The 22,067-nt window shown below is 36.3% G+C and overlaps 1 protein-coding gene across 6 annotated transcripts in view; it reads left to right on the top strand.

The window, feature by feature from the left end:
- Positions 1 to 22,067, top strand: part of HMCN1 (hemicentin 1) — a 546,437-nt gene that overhangs the window by 295,786 nt on the left and 228,584 nt on the right. For all 6 annotated transcript variants that reach the window (XM_044942718.2, XM_044942717.2, XM_044942719.2 and 3 more), the window contains 7 exons: positions 842 to 1,114; positions 2,116 to 2,211; positions 5,525 to 5,719; positions 7,455 to 7,585; positions 7,750 to 7,897; positions 10,261 to 10,387; positions 13,336 to 13,490. In XM_044942718.2, coding sequence (XP_044798653.2) covers positions 842 to 1,114; positions 2,116 to 2,211; positions 5,525 to 5,719; positions 7,455 to 7,585; positions 7,750 to 7,897; positions 10,261 to 10,387; positions 13,336 to 13,490 — 1,125 coding nt within the window. The remainder of the gene's footprint in view (positions 1 to 841; positions 1,115 to 2,115; positions 2,212 to 5,524; positions 5,720 to 7,454; positions 7,586 to 7,749; positions 7,898 to 10,260; positions 10,388 to 13,335; positions 13,491 to 22,067) is intronic.

The following is a 22,067-nucleotide window of genomic DNA, read 5'->3' as shown; positions in this document are numbered from 1 at the left end:
TGCCATAAAACTTCCATTTGTAAAAATTGCATTATCTGTAAAGTGCAATAAAGCAAAGCACAGTAAAAGTAAAGTGAAGTACGCCCGTACTATCAGCTTAAAAGATTGTTGCCAATGAAACCTTTAGAATATCTTGGTTAAATATTAAGTTTTAACAAAAGGACAGAGAAATCGGGTTTTTCAGGGATGTAAAGTACATAAATTCCAATCATATCCTTAGGAATCAATTTGATTTTATAGTTCACAATGCGTGTATGTGGAACCTAACACTACTTTTGATAAATTATCTCATTTACATTTCTGAAGGAAGGTAGATAAAGGGAAATAATAGAAGTTCTATCTTGATTTTCTTCTCTGAAATAAGTGAACGCTATTATGAGAAATAGTTCTTACTGTCTGGTTAAACCTTCCACAAAGAGAACAGAAGCTAAGAATCCATGGAGAGAAACACTTTTTGTTTTACTCTGTTACAGAAATCAACTGGATTGCCATTTTAGAGGCTTTTAAACCTTACGTTATTTATGTAAGAAATCTGACATCCTTAAATGCTTAGTATTCCTCGAGTTTGGAATGAGAAGTTTAAATTCATTCTTTCCCATAATCCTTGCAGTGCATTGGTACTGAAGAGGTTATTTTGCCTGGATTAGCAAGGAAACAGGCCTCACACAGTATACTGAATCGCCCTCCATCACACAGCTTGTAAGTGGCCTGAGCCTGGGTCCCCATCCTGAGATGATTTTACTTTCCCATGCTGTGTCTTGGTGAGGAGGTCTCATTTAAAGTGAAAAAAGGAAGGAAGTTTTTAAAACTTGGATTATTAATACTCAGTCATTGTTTCCAGTGCCTCCAAAGATACAGCGTGGCCCTAAAGTTATGAAAGTCCAAGTTGGTCAAAGAGTGGACATTCCGTGCAGTGCTCAAGGGACACCTCTTCCTGTTATCACCTGGTTCAAAGGTGGAGGCGCCGTGCTGGTTGATGGACTGCAGCATATTAGGCATCCAGATGGGACATTAAGCATCAAACAAGCGGTGCTCTCAGATGCTGGCATATATACATGTGTCGCTACTAACATAGCAGGCAGTGATGAGACGGAAATAACACTACACGTTCAAGGTGATTTGAGTCCTAGGAAAATATATGTATGGCGGGGTGGGGAGTGGCCCTGGAGTCTTTGCAGAAGCTATAGTCTTGCTTAGTCTTGGATCACTTGCAGAAGACTTCTGTATAGCTTTATGACTCTCTAGTTATCTTTGAAAGGAAAATGATTCCAGAAATGAAATGAAACTGTATGTTAGTAAACTGTTTACCTTTGAAAATGGAGTTGCCGAGGATGATAGGTAGTGCAAACAATCCTAGGTAAGTACCCCACCCACTAATTTTGGTTTGGAAGAAATTTTGGGCACAGTTGATTGGAGTAGGATTTACCTTAGAGTAGTAAGGTGCACTCAACTTTAATCCCTGGAAAGTCAAGGTCCACTGTTCCCTCTAATGATGGCCTATATTGAAGGTTTAAAGATTAATCTTTGGGGAATTCCCTGGTGATCCAGTAGTTGGGCTCCACGTTTCCAATGTAGGGGGCATGAGTTCAATCCCTAGTTGGGAAACTAAGATCCCACATGCCACACGGTGCACCCCCCCCCCCCCCCGCCCCCAAATTGGTTAATCTTTATTCCTTTAAGCAACAAATGTTTATCAAGTTCCTGCCAGGGGTCTGTCGTGATCTAGGCGGTGAGGAGAAGACAGTGACAGAGGTAAAACCCCTGTCTCATGACCAGTTCTGTAAGTAGGCAGAAAGCAGGCAGGCAAGTAAATAAGAAATAACAGATTGTGAGATGCGCTTTGTAGAAATTTAAAATAGTTTTTATTAGACAACTCCCAGCAGTTGGCTACTGTAGACTGAATTGTCATGAGGAGTTCTCTGAGGTGATGATATGTATAGTGAAATCTTGTTGGCTAGAAGGAGCCAGACATGTCCAATCAGGAGGAAAAGCATTCCAGTCAGGGAGACTACCAGTGCAAATGCAGGAAAAGAGAAGCAGGTGTCATATGTAGCCTCAGAAGAATTCAGTATTGCCCAAGGAAAGCCTGTGATAATGCATTTATTTTTCTAATAGAACCACCTATTCTGGAAGACCTAGAGCCTCCATATAACATTCCATTCCAAGAGAGAGTGGCCAACCAACGCATTGCATTTCCATGTCCTGCAAAAGGTGTGTACGACTCGGTCACATGGGCATTGGCATAACGTTGTACTGTTCTAGAATTCTGTATTGAACCCCAGGCATCATTAAATTCTACTCGTCAGTCCTTGTTATAACATTTGTGCAAAATGGAAACTAACACTTCTTTCAAATAAGAACTCTTTATTTTTTTTTTCCTTATGTGATGTCTTTATTTTTTTTTAATTTTATTTTTAAACTTTACAATATTGTATTAGTTTTGCCAAATATCGACATGAATCCACCACAGGTATACCTGTGTTCCCCATCCTGAACCCTCCCCCCCCCCCCCATACCCTCCCTCTGGGTCGTCCCAGTGCACCAGCCCCAAGCATCCAGTATCGTGCATCGAACCTGGACTGGAATTAGGTATTCTTCTCTCCAGATGTTTTATTTCCTTTGCTGGAAATACCTTCTGTTCTTTCAGACTTGCCTAATCCGATATGTTTTCTAGTTCATGCTCCTTCCTGTTACTTAGTTCATTTTATTTCTGACAAGACTTCTTTTTATAATGTGACAGAGCTATTCAAAATATTGCATATTTATCTCAGTCAGGGGTATAAATTAGGACCATCCTCTTGTTAACTCTTCTTTTCTAAAAACTCCTTTCTAGATTTATCCTCTACTGGTAATTCTGGAGCCACGTAGTAACTTGGCTCTCTGATCCTTGTCCAGACTCCTCCTTTCCCTGAATTTCTGGGCTTTCTATCCCATCATATTTCCTGGCAGGAGATGGTTATTCTTTCTCCTCCAAAGCCTTTAAAAAAGGTCACTATCACCTTACCCTGGATGCCCAATAGGTGGCCCAAAATATTCTCTTTCACATAATGGTCATCTGCAGTGACTCAAATGAGTCTGTACTAATTCTGGCAAAAACCAAGCAGTATCCTTTCTATCATCTCCTGGAGGAATCCATGCTCCCACATGAGCCTCTTAGTCATCGTTCCTGGAGACAGTGGAATTTGAAGGACCTTACAGCTCTGTTTCTGCAGCAAGATTTTGCATCTCTTAACAATATCTCTCTCATCAATGATTATTTTCTACTAGCATTCAAAAAAAGGTAACTCTAATAAGCTCTTCAGATATGTAAAGAGTTGTCAGTAAGTATTCCTAGGGTCAATGATGGTTTCCCTGGTGGCTCAGTGGTAAAGAATCTGCCTGCAATGCAGGAGACATGGATTCAATCACTGGGTTGAGAAGATTCCCTGGAGAAGGAAATGGCAAACCTCTCCTGTATGCCTGGAGAATCCCCATGGACTGAGAGCCTGCCAGACTATAGTCCATGGGGTCTCAAGAGTTGGACACAACTTAGAAACTACACCATCACCACCATTCCTAAGATCAATGGGTGGTGGTGGTAGGCAAGGCCTGGAGAAGAATCCTTGAGAAAGGTAGGTTCAAGTAAGTTCTATGGGTGCTCACTCTCAAGGGCGGCTGAATCCCTGACTTAGAAGCGGACTTGAATGTCCCTTTTCCAGTTTGATATACAATCTCTTCCTAGTTTCCTAGTTCACCTGGGATAGAATTCTTGTGTTAATTTAAAATTGCTGTGTTCAGTCGCTCAGTCCTGTCTGACTCTCTGTGACCCCACGGAGTGCAGCATGCCCAGGCCTCCCTGTCCTTCGCCACTTCCCGGAGCTTGCTCAGACTCTTGTCCATTGAGTCAATGATGCCATCCAGCCATCTCGTCCTCTGTCGTCCCCTTCTAGCTTAGTGCCTTTTCATTATCTTTGCCATGAATTTCATCTAGACCTGGTTGTTCTACCATTGAGAAAGTAAAGATAATACTATTTATTTCTTATGCTTGTGTAATTTGCTTTTTCATTTATTAGCTTAACAAATATCAATTGAGAAGTTTGAGAAGTCCATAAAGGAATAATAAGTAGGATGTAAGGAAATGATTATAACTGACTTTCATCCTTGGCAACATGCGTAAGTGTAGTCCATCAGTTTTATATTCTCTTCTTCATCAGTCAGCATCTTACAGTGAAATATGCCACTATTTTTATTTTTTCCCATAAATATAGTCATTTTTATAATTCAGTCATTAATAGTCAAGGTCATTTTTATAACACTTTGACTCAATTTGAGTTTAATCTTAATGATAAATTCTGTGTATTCCTGCCATTTGTGTACTTGTCTTTAATATATGACCATTCTCCATTCTTTGATATTTTTATTATGCTTTAAGATTATTAGCCATGTCTCATACAATATATTGATTTTATTTAATGTGCTTTTATTTTTTATATAAATTAAGTAAAATGTGAAAGTACTTAGAATAGTGCCTGGCACATTCTTTGCTGTATAAATAGATTCATATTATAGAGTTGCTCTTGCTGCTGCTGCTGCTAAGTCACTTCAGTCGTGTCCGACTCTGTGCGACCCCATAGACAGCAACCCACCAGGCTCCCCTGTCCCTGGGATTCTCCAGGCAAGAACACTGGAGTGGGTTGCCATTTCCTTCTCCAGTGCATGAAAGTGAAAAGCGAAAGGCAAGTCGCTCAGTTGGGTCCGACTCTTCGCAACCCCATGGACTGCAGCCTACCAGGCTCCTCCATCCATGGGATTTTCCAGGCAAGAGTACTGGAATGGGGTCCCATCGCCTTCTCTGATTATAGAGTTAATCTTTGTCTATTTCCAGTATGTCCTTTTGGCTCCATTATGCTTTTTAAGATTTTTTTTTAATCACTTTTATTCATATAACTTCCGTTCACTCTGTTGGTCATAAATAAATCCAGGAAAGCAGTTCTGCTCACTGCTTTCTCAACTTTATTTTCAGTATAAAAGCTCAAGAATCAATCTATGCCCTCTCTTTAACAGAATGGGATCCCCGCAAGATGTGTGAATAGTAGATGTTCCTCATCTCAGCTCTATCAGGACTGTTTAAAATGTGAATGATGAAATGTCATTTGTGTTTGCATAATCTTCACGTTCTGTTCCTTGCTCTTCCTTTATTATCACCCCAAATCTCTGCCTATTTCTAGTCTATTTAACTAAAATAGCTTTATCCCTCATTAATACCATGAACTCACTCAAGAAAATGTTTTTCTTATTATCATCTGACTGTCTTGATAAAAACAACTTTGATCAAATTCTACACTGGAATCCTTAGATCTTTTAAAACCAGTCAGGAAATAGAGAGATGACATACCATAATCTCTGCAAAATTCCATATCTTGAAAGTACCTAAGGATGCATAGTATAATGATGAGAAATTTTATTTCTCCTCAAGATAGTTGATGTTTAATAGTGATTTCTAATTTTGTTGTAAAATATCACAAAGCTTTAATTTCTTTCTTAGGTACCCCCAAACCAACCATCAAATGGTTGCGGAATGGGAGAGAGCTGACAGGCCAAGAGCCTGGTATTTCTATATTAGAAGACGGCACATTGTTGGTTATTGCTTCTGTTACACCATATGACAACGGGGAGTATATTTGTGTGGCAGTCAATGAAGCTGGAACCACAGAAAGAAGATATAATCTCAAAGTCCATGGTAAATACAGATAAAGTCATATAACTGAATATGTAACATGTTCAAATTCCTTTATATGCTTTTCTTTCAGTGTAGTATCATTTAATATTTACATAAGAAGACCCAGCAATCCCACTGCTGGGCATACACACTGAGGAAACCAGAAGGGAAAGAGACACGTGTACCCCAATGTTCATCGCAGCACTGTTTATAATAGCCAGGACATGGAAGCAACCTAGATGTCCATCAGCAGATGAATGGATAAGAAAGCTGTGGTACATACACACAATGGAGTATTACTCAGCCATTAAAAAGAATACATTTGAATCAGTTCTAATGAGGTGGATGAAACTGGAGCCTATTATACAGAGTGAAGTAAGCCAGAAAGAAAAACACCAATACAGTATACTAACGCATATATATGGAATTTAGAAAGATGGTAACAATAACCCTGTGTACGAGACAGCAAAAGAGACACTGATGTTTAGAACAGTCTTATGGACTCTGTGGGAGAGGGAGAGGGTGGGAAGATTTGGGAGAATGGCATTGAAATATGTAAAATATCATGTATGAAACGAGTTGCCAGTCCAGGTTTGATGCACGATACTGGATGCTTGGGGCTGGTGCACTGGGACGACCCAGAGGGATGGTATGGGGAGGGAGGAGGGAGGAGGGTTCAGGATGGGGAACACATGTATACCTGTGGCGGATTCATTTTGATGTTTGGCAAAACTAATACAATTATGTAAAGTTTAAAAATAAAATAAAAGTAAAAAAAAAAGAAGAAGACATGTTATCAATGTAAAAAGTAGTAGTCTAACTTCATGTATTCATTTGACTTAAAATTTCATATAATTTTTTATTGTGATTTTACATCACTGAAAATTCAAATGGTAGAAAAACATACAAAGTCAAAAGTCTCCTGGCCCTGAGCTAAGCAATCTACTTTATCCTCCCTATGGGCAAGGAAAGTTGTTAGGGGTGTGTGTGTGTGTTTGTATGTATCTTCCCAGGGATATTTTCTGCAAAAATGAAGAAATACTAATATATATTTCATCCTCTCTTTCTACATATAAAAAGAATTTATAGTAGACCATTTTATCCATTACTGCATACCTTGCCTGTATCATTAAATACTCTACCTTAGAAATTATTCAATATCCCTAACTCTTATTTATGCCTAACTAGGATCCCACTGTACCATGACTTAGCTTTCTATGATATTGATGATGAACATTTAGTTAGGTACCACTTGTATACTATTTTAAGTAATGCTTCAGTGAAAATCGATGCTTCAGTGAAAATCGTGTACATATGGCTCATGACTTACTCATGAGTCAAAGAATACATACACTTAAAAATTTAATGGATATTGTCTTCCATAAATACTGGGCAATATTCATTCTTATCAGCAAAGTAGTCCCACATAACTTGAGACGAGCAGTTTGCATTTTGAGTGGTATGTGAAATAAATAGTTTCTCCCTTAAATTTATCCTTAATACATAACTGAATTTTTTTTCATTTTTAATTTTTCATTTTCAGTTTTAATTCATACCTAAATAGTTAAAGTAAAAATTTAGTGAGTTACTTATAAATATACTGTCAAGACTCTTCATTTCATACTAAAAGCTTTGCTTAAGTCCGACCAACCTTTTCTAGCTATCAAATACCTCAGATTTGCTTTCCAAAGTCCTTTGTAAAGGAACTATATATAATATTTATTTTAAACTAACTACAGTTCCTCACTTTTTGCAGTTCCTCCAGTAATTAAAGATAAAGAACAAGTAACAAATGTGTCCGTGTTGGTCAACCAGCCAACCAGTCTCTTTTGTGAAGTTGAAGGTACTCCATCTCCCATCATTATGTGGTATAAAGATGATGTTCAGGTAAATGGAGATGTCCAAATATGCGTACATCTTTGCCTGTGCCTCTGAAATTAATCATTCAGATGTGACTGTCTTATTAATAGCAATATAAAATTTTGCTTCAAATTTTAATTAGGCATTTTTATTGGGATTGGAAATAACATTGACCCTTTTGGCCTTAAAAGGTGACTGAGAGCAGCAGTATTCAGATTGTAAACAATGGGAAGATATTAAAGCTCTTCAGAGCCTCTCCAGAGGATGCAGGAAGATATTCCTGTAAAGCAATTAATGTTGCAGGCACTTCTCAAAAGCATTTTAACATTGATGTGCTAGGTAAGGAAAATATTCTTTTAAAAAACTATGATTCAGATGTGTTTTATATAGCATAGCACTGACTGTATTAAAGAGTTAAAGAGATGAAAATTTGATAGAAATATTCATTTTACTTTTATTATTTTTGTCTTTGGGTACATGGTACTGTCTTATACATAAAATAATAAATGACTGTTCTTGTCAGTTTCTCTATTGAGGTCGTCAGGAAATTCTTTGGGAGGTAACTAGAGAGGATAATGCAGGTAAAATTCATTCATTTGCTGACCTCTCCTGAAGCTCCTGGGTTGTACTTGAACTGATAAATGTAACAAATTCACCCTCCTCTGCATTCTGAATAATTTCTGTAACTAAATTACCTCAGCCCTAATTCTAATTAAGTGGGGAGAATTCTGAGAACAGGCTGAAACTGTAATAAATTGGTGTTTAAAATATTTAAAATGTTTGAATCCTAATCATAAATTAAAATTTTCATAAGTTTAGCTTGTGAAATTATTTTTGCTGATTAAAGTTCACTTTGTGATAAAATGACTCCCTTCATGTTCAATATTTTGCTCATCAAAGGACATATGATTTGTAAGTCTAGAGTGGAAATGAGGTCTGGGGATGATCCTGCGTTAACTCTAACGCAGTTTATGATCATTCATAAACTGTTATAACATAAAAATTCTGTCTCATAAGTGTTGTTAAAGCCTGAAGTACTTTGCATTCCTCTACCAAAATTACCATTATAATCTATAAGTATCAGCTATAAAAACAAAGTAATCTTTCTATTATCAGTCTCATTGGCATTATTTCTCTTGGTACTCATTTACTCTCATGACTTACTGCTCTCTGTGTGCTGATGACTTCCACATTTTTATCTCCAACTCAGACTTCTTTTCTGAGCTCTCAGGCTGTATGTCTAATCTCCTCCACAGTGTCTTGGCTTTTTTAGCTCAAAATCTTTGGCTCAATATCTTAGTTACATAGAGAACAGAAAGAAAGAAGATGAAGTTGCTCAGTCATGTCTGACTCTTTGCGACCCCATGGAGTGTAGCCTACCAGGTTTCTCCATCCATGGGATTTTCCAGGCAAGAATACTGGAGTGGGTTGCCATTTCCTTCTCCAGGGGATCTTCCTGAGCCAGGGATTGAACCCAGGTCTCCCACATTGTAAGCAGACGCTTTTACCGTCTGAGCCACCAGGGAGGTCACTCAGAAAGGTCTCAGTAAATGTCTGTTCTGGTCACCTTCAGTGACCCACATCATAGTGACCGTCAGTACTGCCACTTGCTTCTGCCACAACCTGGCACGATTCTTCCTAACTCCTCTTCCTAACTCTGTGAATTTGTCTACATCCTGTTAAGTCTGCTCCTTAATCCCATGTCAATTATAAACTGAATTAATGTAATAGCCTCCTAACAAGCCCACTTCATCCACTCTTTGCCACTGGAATCTGATCTTCATTTGGAAGCCAGCATGGTCTTAAAACAAATTTGATCACCACTCACCCCTCCTGGCATTGATACCTTTTAGTGGCGTTCCCTGGAGCCTCACATGGTAAAAAAAAAAATCCTCCTGCAGTGCAGGAGACCTAGATTTAATCCCTGGGTTGGGAAGATCCCCTGGAAGAGGACATGGTTACCTACTCCAGTATTCTTGCCTGGAGAATCCCCATGGACAGAGGAGCCTGGCGAGCTACACAGTTCCTGGGGCCCAAAGAATTGGACATGACTGAGCGGCTAAGCACAGCACAACACGTAGCTCTGCAGATGAAGGTCAATCACCATAACAGGATGTGAAGGGAGGATTTGAAGATCAGGGAAGTTTACGGGAGCTCTTTAATATGCTTGATAATTCTAAGAATAAAAACTAGCACCTTTTCATATGGGATATAATGTGAATCTTTTCACATTTTATCTGACATGCAATTTTAGCATAGGAGGCCTTTAAAAGAGACAAGGGTAGTATATTTCAAACAGCACTATGGCATAATATGTAGAATTTGAACATTATCAGATTGTCGTTGACTATGTCATTCATTATTTTAAATGGATAACCATAGTAAATTTCATTATATGAGCTTCACTGCTCATTTATATTCTAAACTCCTTTTGTGCATTGATTTAATGTTGCTCAAAATGAATTCTTTATTACCACAATTCTTCCAAGTAATTTTCCGCTGTCAGATCTTTCATGAATGTGTTCCTATATTTAAATTTGATATTTGGGTCTACAGATGTGATATGAAAAGGGATTATTGCATAATATTTTCTTGTTGACATTAAAAACTTGTTGAAATATTATAGAAATCATTATCTTCTCTCCCCCCTCTACTCTTTTTGCCAAGTCGTAGATTTTCATGATAAAATATCTATGTTTAAGTCCCGCCCACCATAATAGGTGCTGGTTCCCCTGGGGAAGTCTCAGTTGTCCTGAACCAGGATATCACCCTTGAATGCCGGGTGAAAGGCACCCCCTTTCCTGTTATTCGCTGGTTAAAAGATGGCAAGTGAGTACTTTTTCTATATTTGTTGCAAGAGTCCAACTGTTTGTAAATAGATGTGGATTTTCTCCCTCTTAATTATCTTACCACCTAGAGTGTTTTAAGTGAACATGAAGGAAAAGCAATATTCAAAAATGGTCTCAAATTTATGAATTATAAGAGGCTTTATAAATGCTAGGAATTTATTTTAGAGACATGGAGAAATTCAATTTGTTATACACTGAATATATGCAAGGGCTTTCCTGATAGCTCAGTTGGTAAAGAATCCGCCTGCAAGGCAGGAGCGCCCGGTTCGATTCCTGGGTCGGGAAGATCCCCTGCAAGAGGGCATGGTAACCCACTCCAGTATTCTTGCCTGGAGAATCCCAATGGACAAAGGAGCCTGGCAGGCTACAGTCCATAGGGTTGCAAAGAGTTGAACACAACTGAAGCAACTAAGCACAAATATACACGAAGAGCAACAAGATCCAAATAAAGAACTAATCTTGTGTTTACATGGAATTTTGTGCATTATTAAAAAATGAAATTTGCTTATGACATCAAGATAAATACTTAAGCTAGTTTACTGTATGGGCAAAAAGAACACCCCCTAAAGAGCAATTAAATGTTCCCCAGACTTCAAGTTCAAGGGCTGCTGAGGTTTGCCCACATTGATAATAGGTGCAATGATTTGTATTGCTCATGAGAGCTTATTTATTACAGCATGGTCACAGTTTGTGTATTTTTATAATTTCTGAAAGTAGGTATCTAAGACTTAAGTAGCAAAAGGTAAAGATTTGCAGTGTATGAAACAAAGGATTGTATAAAATGTTTTTATATGTCAAGAAAGACAACATAGGAAAATGTATGGAGGGTATAAACAGGCAATTAGAAAGTTATATAGTTAAGCAATAAATGTTTTAAAAGATGTTCACCTTCAATAATTTGGAGAAGGTAAGCAAAAATAACATGACTTTGTTTTTCATAGATCAGTTTGGCAAAAAATAGAAGTTTGAAAAATAACAGTTGTTGTCTTAGAGTTTGGTAGGTTAGGATATAATACTCTTATGGAACAAGGTATTAATAAATTAGTACTCTGAAAGCCAATTTGTTGATATCTATTAAAATTTAAATGTTCATATGCTCTAATACAGCAGTTATACTTCCAGTGTCTAGGAAAGGGAAGTCAATTGTCTGTTCCACAGGAAGGCTTGTATGTTAATTCTCTCTGAAACAATGATGGTAGAAAAGTGAAAACTGCTTAAAGCTTGACCTTGGGAGAATGGATAGGTGACATACAGCGTTGTCATATTGTGAAACACTGAACAGCAATTAAAAAGAAAATCAAGCTATAGGTACCAAAATTATCTCCGTAGCTATTGTCAAGTTAAAAGAAAAATAGAACAATAATACAATGCCATTTATGTGTAACAACTTGAGATTCTTTAGCAACACGTTTATGAGTGAATACCTGTGGCGGATTCATTTTGATGTTTGGCAAAACTAATACAATTATGTAAAGTTTAAAAATAAAATAAAATTAAAAAAAAATGAGTGAAAATGTTTAGAAAAATCTGTGAAAGAACACAAACTGACAATGTTAAGAGGAAAGACTCATGTTGCGGCAATAAACCAAGAAGACCTTCCCTTATTATAATGCTTTTTTTGTTTCAATTTTTATGAAACTTGCATAGTGATCAATCAGTGAAAGTTTTAAAGTTGCTTAAATTTGAGTAGCATTATTAAGTATTCCACTTCTTTAAACAGAATACATTAAAGTAAGGAACTTTATTCTGTCAGTTTTAGGGAACTTCAAACAAAGTGTCATACCAAGGAATAGTAAGGGATGCTGCCGCAGGAAATTTAATGTGTTTTCTTTAATCTTGTAGTCTTAGTAGTGACTGCATTCATTTATCATGTGGCAAATTCCCTGCAGCTTTTTAAAAACCAGATATAGGTCTTCCTGAAAGAATATCAATGGGATTTTAAAGGTATGACTCTTAAGATATCAAAGACTTTAATAACCATGATGTTTTAAGTATTAAATAAAGCTGCTACCAAACATAAAGCAGTCACATCATAGTAGTTGGTAAATGACTGAATAGTGGAAAAAGACTCCTTGACAAATATATATGAACTACCTTTGGGATAAATACCTTTCAGTATTAATGATTATGAAAGCATTCATATTTATTATAATACTTATATTATAATGCTGCCTGCCAAGTCGCTTCAGTCGTGTCCGACTCTGTGCGACCCCATGGACTGCAGCCTACCACGCTTCTCCGTCCATGGGATTCTCCAGGCAAGAACACTGGAGTGGGTTGCCATTTCCTTCTCCAATGCATGAAAGTGGAAAGTGAAAGTGAAGTCACTCAGTCCTGCCTGACTCTTAGCAACCCCATGGACTGCAGCCCACCAGGCTCCTCCATCCATGGGATTTTCCAGGCATCAGTACTGGAGTGGGGTGCCATTGCCTTCTCCTATATTATAATACTTATTAGGAAAGTTGACTTCATTGTCTTTAGTTAGTAATAACTATATATTGTGAATATTTTTCCAGGTATTATAATATTAGTTTACAAATAATATTGCTTGGCTTGAAGCTCCTATACACTTATATTTTCTACCATCATTCAGAAAAGAAAAACTATATAAATTTAAAGGGGGGGCGGTGAATGAATGAAATAAAATATTTTATTATTACTGTTCAACAATTTAAGTTTAAAAGGAAGAATCTTCCATCTCAAAGTGATAATAAACTTTCATTAGTAACGTGATTTAATAATCCCACTCTTCTGAAGAGGAGTACTTAATCATATCATTGCATTTTTTAGATTCCTACTAAAAAATTCAACTTTGATCTATTTTTTTAAAAACTCATACAACTTAATGATTTCTGTTGTGATTAATAAAACAGAAAATGTTTAGGAAAATGAAAATGGATCCATAGAATAAAATTGTATTTTTTCTAGGCCTTTATTTTTAGGAGACCCTAATATTGAAATTCTAGACAGAGGACAAGTTTTACATTTAAAGAATGCACGAAGAAGTGACAAGGGACGCTACCAGTGTACTGTGTCCAATGCAGCTGGCAATCAAGCCAAGGATATAAAACTGACAATCTATAGTAAGTGTGACTTTCTTATGCTTTTTACTATTATTATCAGTTCTCATTATACATTGAAAATCAGGGTTGACTCTGTTAACTGCTCTTTTATTCAATGCAAAATAATTTTAAATGGTACTTCAAGGGAAAAAGCCTATCTTCTTCTGTTTTAAGCTAGAACATTGTATCCAATTTTAATGCATTTTATCATTGCGTATGTATTTCTTCAGGGTCTAGTGATTTTCATATGATTTCACTTAAGAGGTCAGGTATTCCATTATTTGTTAGTGTAAGATAAGTTAAATGTCTGTGTACCTAGAGAGGTTTTTAAAGAGCTCTAAAAAGAGTAGAGGGGCATGAAATAAAATGAAGTTGATAGTATGCAACCAAGTCAGTTATTCTATTTTCATTCTATCTTGGCCTTTCTTCAGACCGCATGATAATAATTTAAATATTTTAAGCAGTGCTGTTATTTTCTTTCAGTTAAGTCCCCATCAGAGGTATGTGGCCCTTGTTTCACTAAAACTTTCAGTATCCTCTGAGGAAGATGACCGCTAAAGTCATTTTATTTTTCTGCCAGGAGCCATGGAAGGTATTTGATTATTCTGTTGCAGGCACAAAGAATTACACCATAGAAAGGAGTAGAACTCATCGGATCAGTCATGCTTATTGGTGGTTCTGCTCCCTGCACTGTCTTCTTTCTGTAGCATATGACACTCAGGCAAAGTTCAGATACCTCAGAAACTTCTGCAGGATCTTCCCAATCCAGAGCAATCACAGAATGACTCTATTCCATTGTCCTAGTTTTCCTTATAGCACGGATCACTGTCTGATAGTTTAATTGCTTAATTATGGGTTTATTTACTAATTTGCTGTTTCTCACCAAGGCAAGTAAACTTCAGAAGAACCTTGTTTTGCCTGTTCTCTAATGTCTGATAGCATGCACACAGGCATACAGTAGCTCCCAAGAAATATTTGCTCAGTGAATAAATTGTCTAGTGACAAACTTTTCAGTATGGTAACCATCAGCTATAGTTGACTGCTGAGCACTGGAAATGTGGCTAGTTCAAATTGAGACAGGCTGTAAATATAAAATGTTGTTGTGGAGTCACAAAGTTGTGCCTGACTCTTTTGCAACCCCATGGACTGTAGCCCGCCAGGCTCCTCTGCCCACCATGGGATTTCCCAGGCAGCAATACTGGAGTGGGTAGCCATTCCCTTCTCCAGGGAATCTTCCTGACACAGAGATCAAACTCACATGTCCTCCAGTGTGGGCAGATTCTTTACTGCTAAGCTACCAGGAAAGATCTCAAAGACAAACCTAATATGAAAATATAAAGGAAAATACTTAAGTAATAATTTTATCATCTGAAATGATGATATTTTAGATATACTGAACAAATAAAATGTGTCATTTTCATAGTTTTTAATGTGACTATTGGAAAATTTTAAATTATATATATGGTCATTGTATTTCTGTTGGACAGTAATTGTTTGGTCATCAATAAGAACTTGGGCTTCTGAGGTAAGCCAACTTGGGTTCAGATCCAACTTACATCACTTACTAGCTTTGCAACTTTGAACAAATTGTCTAACCCCTCTGAGCTTCAGTTCCTCATTTCTAAAATGGGGATAATAATAGCACCTGGGCAGGAGGAGAAGGGGACGAGAGACGATGAGATGGCTGGATGGCATCACCGACTGGATGGACTTGAGTTTGGGTGAACTCCGGGAGTTGGTGATGGACAGGGAGGCCTGGCGTGCTGCAATTCATGGGGTCGAAAGAGTCGGACACGACTGAGCAACTGAACTGAACTGAACTGAACTAAATAATGAAATTGTAAGGATAAGTTGCTGGATACTTTACACGTATTGCCTGGCTTACAGTGAAACTTCAATAAATATGTATGGTTGTTGTTTAGTTGCTAAGTTGTGTCTAACTTTTGTTATTATCTACTTACTATTCTATTGTCTTGCCGCTTGAAGTATATATATAGAATACAGCTTGATTTCTATATAACCTCACTGAATTGCAGATCTCCTTTTTAATGTTAGTTGTCTTTATACAATGTTTGAATAGCTTTCTTGAATCAAAGATTTTACTTAATACAGGCTTTTAAATCATTTCTGTCTATAAATAGAAGCGTGTGGAAGAAATTAGTCTTGAATAGACATGTCCTCCAAAGCACAGTAATGTTACTGAAAAATTAGCTATATAGGCATCCAAGTTAAACAAAAGTACTATTGCTACCATTGGCCTCCTACCAGAACCAGGCTTTTAAACAATAGGTGCAATATTTCCCTTAAGCTCTTGAGTAGTCTTCTCTACATTGTTGTGTTGTTGCCAAAGTCTGTGATGAATACTTGTGGTGATTCAATGGGACTCCTACTTCCATAGGACTTGGATCCTTTCATTTTAGATCCTCTTGTTCATTCAGTATCATGCCCTCAGGCACAGAAGAGAGGACTCTGTAATGAATGATTAAACCTTCTGAGATTATCAGAGATGAAAGGCGTTGTAACACTGAAATTTAAAGTATTATAATTCAGGAAATAATACCATTTCTTCTCAGGCAAGCTTGTCTACACCTCTGAGTGTGTAATCTTAAGCTTATTTTATTTCACTTGTGAAAATGCTTTTAGTTATAAGAATAAATGAAACATATACCATACTTGGATGAACTGTGAGAAATGCTAATATAGATCTCAGGTTGAGAATGTGTTTCTCACTGCAGCTGATTCATTCATTTTCTTTATGTGAGGATAAAGCAGGTGGATCTGATGTACCTGAAAAGCAGAAATGCACATTTTGCCTGAATGAGGAAAGAAATGGAGAGAAAATATGAGTGAAAAATAAAAGATATGGGGGGAAATGAATGTGAAAAGGAAAAGGAAATAAATGAGCATTTAATAACCTATGAGGAGATTGTGCAAATTCATAGCTAGTAGTTTGAGGTGAAGATTTTTAACTTAATCATGGATAAGTTTCAGATCTGAGAATTTCCCCAAATGGTATAAAAGTTTTTGAGTGTATATACATGGTACATTTTAATGTACAATGGATTCCAAACAGAAGTACAGGACTCAGAAAAGTATATATGAATTAAATTGAAGCAGGAAGAAATATTTATCTGGGAAATTTAAACAGTAGATGGTATATTGTTCTGCTGTCAGCTAGAAATGTTTTTTGAGTAATTTTTCTCAATTCATAAATACGAACTTTTTAAACAAACCCTTTTCAGTACAAGTGATATTCCTTTGTAAAACATTCATGGAGGGTAAGGGGTTGTTTGAACCTATGTTCTTGACTTCATTAATGTATCATCCAACTAATTAGGCTAGCCAGTTTATTTAGACAATTTGAGCCATAAAGTTGATATACATTTCCAGATTAACGTCAATAGGCTGAAATCAAAATTAAAATTTAAAATCTGAGTAAATATTCTTTCTTAAGATTTAAAAATGGTAGCATGACTGAGCAATTTCACTTTCACTTTTCACTTTCATGCATTGGAGAAGGAAATGGCAACCCACTCCCGTGTTCTTGCCTGGAGAATCCCAGGGACGGGGGAGCCTGGTGGGCTGCTGTCTATGGGGTCACACACAGTCGGACATGACTGAAGTGACTTAGCAGCAGCAGCAGCAGCAGCTTGAATTAATATTAACTAATTATTTATAGCAGAACTTGACAAACCTTTTTTATAAAGGGAAAGATGATAAATAGGTCGATTTACCTATTGATGATTAGATTCAAAGAATTAAATATGGTAGACAGAATGCCTGAAGAACTATGGACAGAGTTTCGTAACATTGTACAAGAGGCAGTGACCAAAACCATCCCAAGAAAAAGAAATGTAAGAAGGCAAAGTGGTTGTCTGAGGAGGCTTTACAAATAGCTGAGGAAATAAGAAAAGCTAAAAAGCAAGAGAGAAAGGGAAAGATATATGCAACTCAATGAATGCAGAGTCCCAAAGAATTTCAAGGAGAGATAAGAAGGCCTTCTTTAATAAACAGTGCAAAGGAATAGAGAAAAACAACAGAATGGCAAAGACTAGACATCTCTCCAAGAAAATTTCATGTAAGAATGTGCACAACAAATGATAGAAACAGTAAGGACCTAACAGAGGCAGAAGAGATTAAGAAGAGCTGGCAAGAATACACAGAAGAACTATACAAAAAAAGGTCTTAATGACTGGGATAACCATGATGGTATGGTCACTCACCGAGAGCCAGACATCCTGGAGTGTGAAGTCAAGTGAGCCTTAGGAAGCATCACTATGAACAAAGCTAGTGGCGGGGTGATGGAATTCCAGCTAAGCTGTTTCAAATCCTGAAAGATGATGCTGTTAAACTTCTGCATTCCATATGCTAGCAAATTTGGAAAACTCAGCAGTGGCCACAGGACTGGAAAAGGTCAGTTTTCATCCCAATAGCAAAGAACAGCAGTGCTAAAGAATGTTCATACTACCATACAATTGCATTCATTTTCCATGCTAGTAGGATTATGCTCAAAATCCTTCAAGCTGGGCCTAAGCATTACTTGAATTGAGAACGTCTAGATGTACAAGCTGGATTTAGAAAAGGCAGAGAAACTCGAGATCAAATTGCCAACATTTGTTGGATTATAGAAAAAGCAAGGGAATTCCAGAGAAATATCTACATCTGCTTCATCAACTATGCTAAAGCCTTTGACTGTGTGGATCACAGCAAACTGTGGAAAATTCTTAAAGAGATGGGAATACCAGACCACCTTACCTGCCTCGTGAGAAATCTATATGCAGGTCAAGAAGCAACAGTTAGAACCTTATGTGGAACAACTAACTGGTTCAAAACTGGGAAGGGAGTATGTCAAGGCTGTAAATTGTCACCCTGTTTATTTAACTTATATGCAAAGTACATCATGCAAAATGCCAAGCCGAATGAGTTACAAGCAAAGACATTACTTTGCCAACAATGGTCCGTATAGTCAAAGCTATATTCTTTTCAGTAGTCATGTATGGTTGTTAGAGTTGGACCATAAAAAAGGCTGAACACTGAAGAATTGATGCTTTCAAATTGTGGTGCTAGAGAAGACTCTTAAGAGTCCCTTGGACTGCAGGGAGTTTGAACCAGTCAGTCCTAAAGGAAATCAATCAACCCTGGATACTCATTGGAAAGACTGAGCTCCAATACTTTGGCCACCTGATATGAACAGCTGACTCATTGGAAAAGAGCCTGATGCTGGGAAAGATAGAAGGCAAAATGAGAAGAGGGCAGCAGAGGATGAGATCTTTAGATAGCATCAGTGACTCAATGGACATGAACTTGGGCAAACTCTAGGAGATAGTGAGGGACAAGGAGGCCTGGCATACTGCGGTCCACGGGGTTGCAAACAGTCAGACACAACTGAGCGACTGAACAACAACAAAGTTGGAAAATATTTTAGGTTTTTCAGACTGTGAGAAAATCAATGATATTATGTAGGTATTTACATAAAGAATAGAAATAAATGTCTACCAATTGTTTGGTATTCTGTCTGATAATTATAAAAATTGTAAAATATGTTGTAATACAAGTCTACTAAAGAGAATGGAGTTCCTTTGGAAGGATAACATTTTAATGAGAGTTCAAAGTTAATGATTACTATCACCAAAGTTGAATTCAGATGTTCATCTGTTAATACTTTAATGAGATTTTATGTATTTCGTCTTTGAAAATGTCTTTTCATGGAAATAGATATTCAAATACTAATGTTATTTCACAAACATGATTTAATTGATTATATTCATTACTTGAAAGGCATTTGTAGATTTCTGTTATATTCTTTCGATATTTGACTTTCACCCTCCCATTCTGCTAACCAGCTAATCAATTACAATTGAGGGTTAGATGGAAGGACCTTGTTTTCAGAGATATATGGACTTTAAATGTGGAAGGTTATTCTGCATTTGCATCAAAGTCTGACAAATGTTATTGAAACTGAATGTTGAGTTCAGAAAATATATTCATTGGAAATTTGTAAGGAAATCAAGATCTAAGTTTTGTTTGACAGAGTGGAAAATGCATAGAGCAACTTGTGATTACTTATGATTCAAACAACAGAATGACTATCAGCAATATAGATTTTATATTTAAGAGCTGATTTTGTCTGATAATTTTAGGTTGAATTTATTAAGAAACATTGTCAAGTTTGTAGTAAAACTAAGTTCCACAGCCATTCAACAGGCAATAATGGTGTTTGAGAACAATTCTCATTCAAAGAAAATTCAGTCTTAGTACTAAGCTCAAAAAATTAAAATGTAACTTTTCCACCATTAAGACATTAAACTGCTATAAGTTAGGATAATTCAGTATATTCACCTTTTAATTCTGACAAAAATTCATGGAACTGATGGTATTTAAGTTCATAAGAGCGAGTAAGATAACACCAAGGACAGTACTGGCTCCATAACTCATGAATGTTTTACACAAGTGCTTGCTGATTAATACTACAAAGAACAAAGATAGACTTTTAAAACCTTACATTTTAATAAGCCTTGTAAATTTCTCTAATAACCTTAGTAAATTTCTCTAAACTAATGGTATTTTTTATCACCGTCAGTTATAGCACATCTTAACAGATTCCACTTCAGACTGTAATCAATTAATGTTTTTTCAACTTCTGCAGTTTTTTCAACTGCAGATATTTTTATCTGCAGTTGTTCCATGCAGGCTAATTCTTAGGGGCCAATTCTTCAGTATATTCAAACATGGCATTGACTCATCAAATAAAAGACAACGAAGCAGTATCAACAACATCTGTCAATGTGTTAACAGCCAAGAATATTGTTCAGAAAAGTCCCTTTAAATAAAATTATTAATGTTGTCAATGTTCTCAACTCTTCAAGCAATTATTCCTATGGAAAATCTAATAGTCTTAAACAAACTGATTAGACACAGTTCTTTGCTAATGCAATCATTCTTGATTTATTATACTTAAATCACTCTTAAATTAAAGGCTTTCCTTCCTTGGCTAACAAATGAGCAACTAAGAAGCTTAAATTATAGGCTCATTTTGACTTTTTATCTTTGTGAAATTCTGCTTAAGGAAACATTCCATTTTTTAATTAATTTATCTGTTATCTTTCTTTGAGTGGGAAATATTGTGATGACTGCTTAGTCTTGTAAAGTTAGTATACACTGATTTTAATAACACTATATTTTTTCAAAACAGCTATACTGTTATTAAAAAATAAATTGAGTGCTTTTCCATTGAACTTAATAACAGAATAATCTACAATGTGCTGCACTTTAAAAATGTTCCATTTTAAAAGCCCATTTTTCTCTCTTTTATTTTCAATGTTTTGATGTAAGGCATATGCACTGGTAATAAAGATAAAATAAAATATCATGGTATGGTGATATTTATGGCACTTCAAATGCTATTGTGTTATAACTGTGTCACTGAAATTTATGATGAGCTGGACAACAGTGAGAAGCAATGAGAGCACCATATTTGGTATTTATTGCAACAATTTAACTTGGTCGTTGTAGAAGTAAAAGTAGCCATAGACAGTACCCAAATAAATGAACATGACTATTCCAATAAAACTTAATGGGCATTGAAGTTGGAATTTCATATAATTTTTACATGTCACAAAATATTATTATTTTGCTTTTTTTCCAGTTGTTTAAAAATGTAAAAACTACACTTGGTTCAGCATCGCCATGCTTGGCTTGTGAGCTGCTGCCCTGATCTATATAGTAAATTACTTTATAGAAAAATTATTCTACCATCAAATTCACCTCACAGTGCAGTCATACATCTGAGATATTGCATGTTTAGTTCCAGAACACCACAATAAATATTGCAATAAAGTGAGTCACACACTTTTTTTGTTTTTTAGTTTCCCTGTCTATTAGATGTACAAAAGTATTATGTCTTAAAACTTAATTTTAAAAAATACTTTATTGCTAAAAAATACTATCATCTGAATCTTTAGCAAGTCATAGTAGTAACATTAAAATCACTGATCAAAGATCTCCACAACAAATATAATAAAAATGAAAAGGCTTGAAACACTGGTAGAACTACCAAAATGTGATGGAGATGGCAAGTAAGCAAATACTTTTGGAAAAATTTTGACTTACTCAATGCAGGGTTGCCACAGACCTACAGTTTGTGAAAAATACAATGTCTGCAAAGCATAGTAAGTCAAAGTGCAATAAAACAAGGTGTTACTGTATAGTAGATCTTGCCTTCATTTATGTGTGAGAAAAAAATGTGTATATGAATGTCACTATGAACTGGTTCTATGAACAATGATCAGAAAACATTAAGGAATTTCACGTATATTCAGATATTGTTTTCTAATATTCTTTTCCACTAAAAAGAACCAGAGCTTCTAGGAGAAATAGTTACTTCTAGGGCTGGGGCAGAAAATATATAGATGAGCCTGGAGCCTGTAGTAGGAGCAGAAAACAAGAAAGTACTAAAATAATGTGATGTATGTCAAAGGGGCTTAGGTAGGGTCAATTGGAATTGTTCTCAGTGGCCATAACTGGAAAATTTGAACAATAAAATAATGTAGTGTTGGATTTTACTCAAAGTATAATAAGTTTCCATGAGTCTATATTGAT

Source organism: Bubalus bubalis, chromosome 5 (assembly GCF_019923935.1).
Source record: "Bubalus bubalis isolate 160015118507 breed Murrah chromosome 5, NDDB_SH_1, whole genome shotgun sequence".
Lineage (NCBI taxonomy): Eukaryota > Metazoa > Chordata > Mammalia > Artiodactyla > Bovidae > Bubalus > Bubalus bubalis.
Note: the sequence above shows the minus strand (reverse complement) of the source record. Positions and strands in the feature narration are given on the sequence as shown.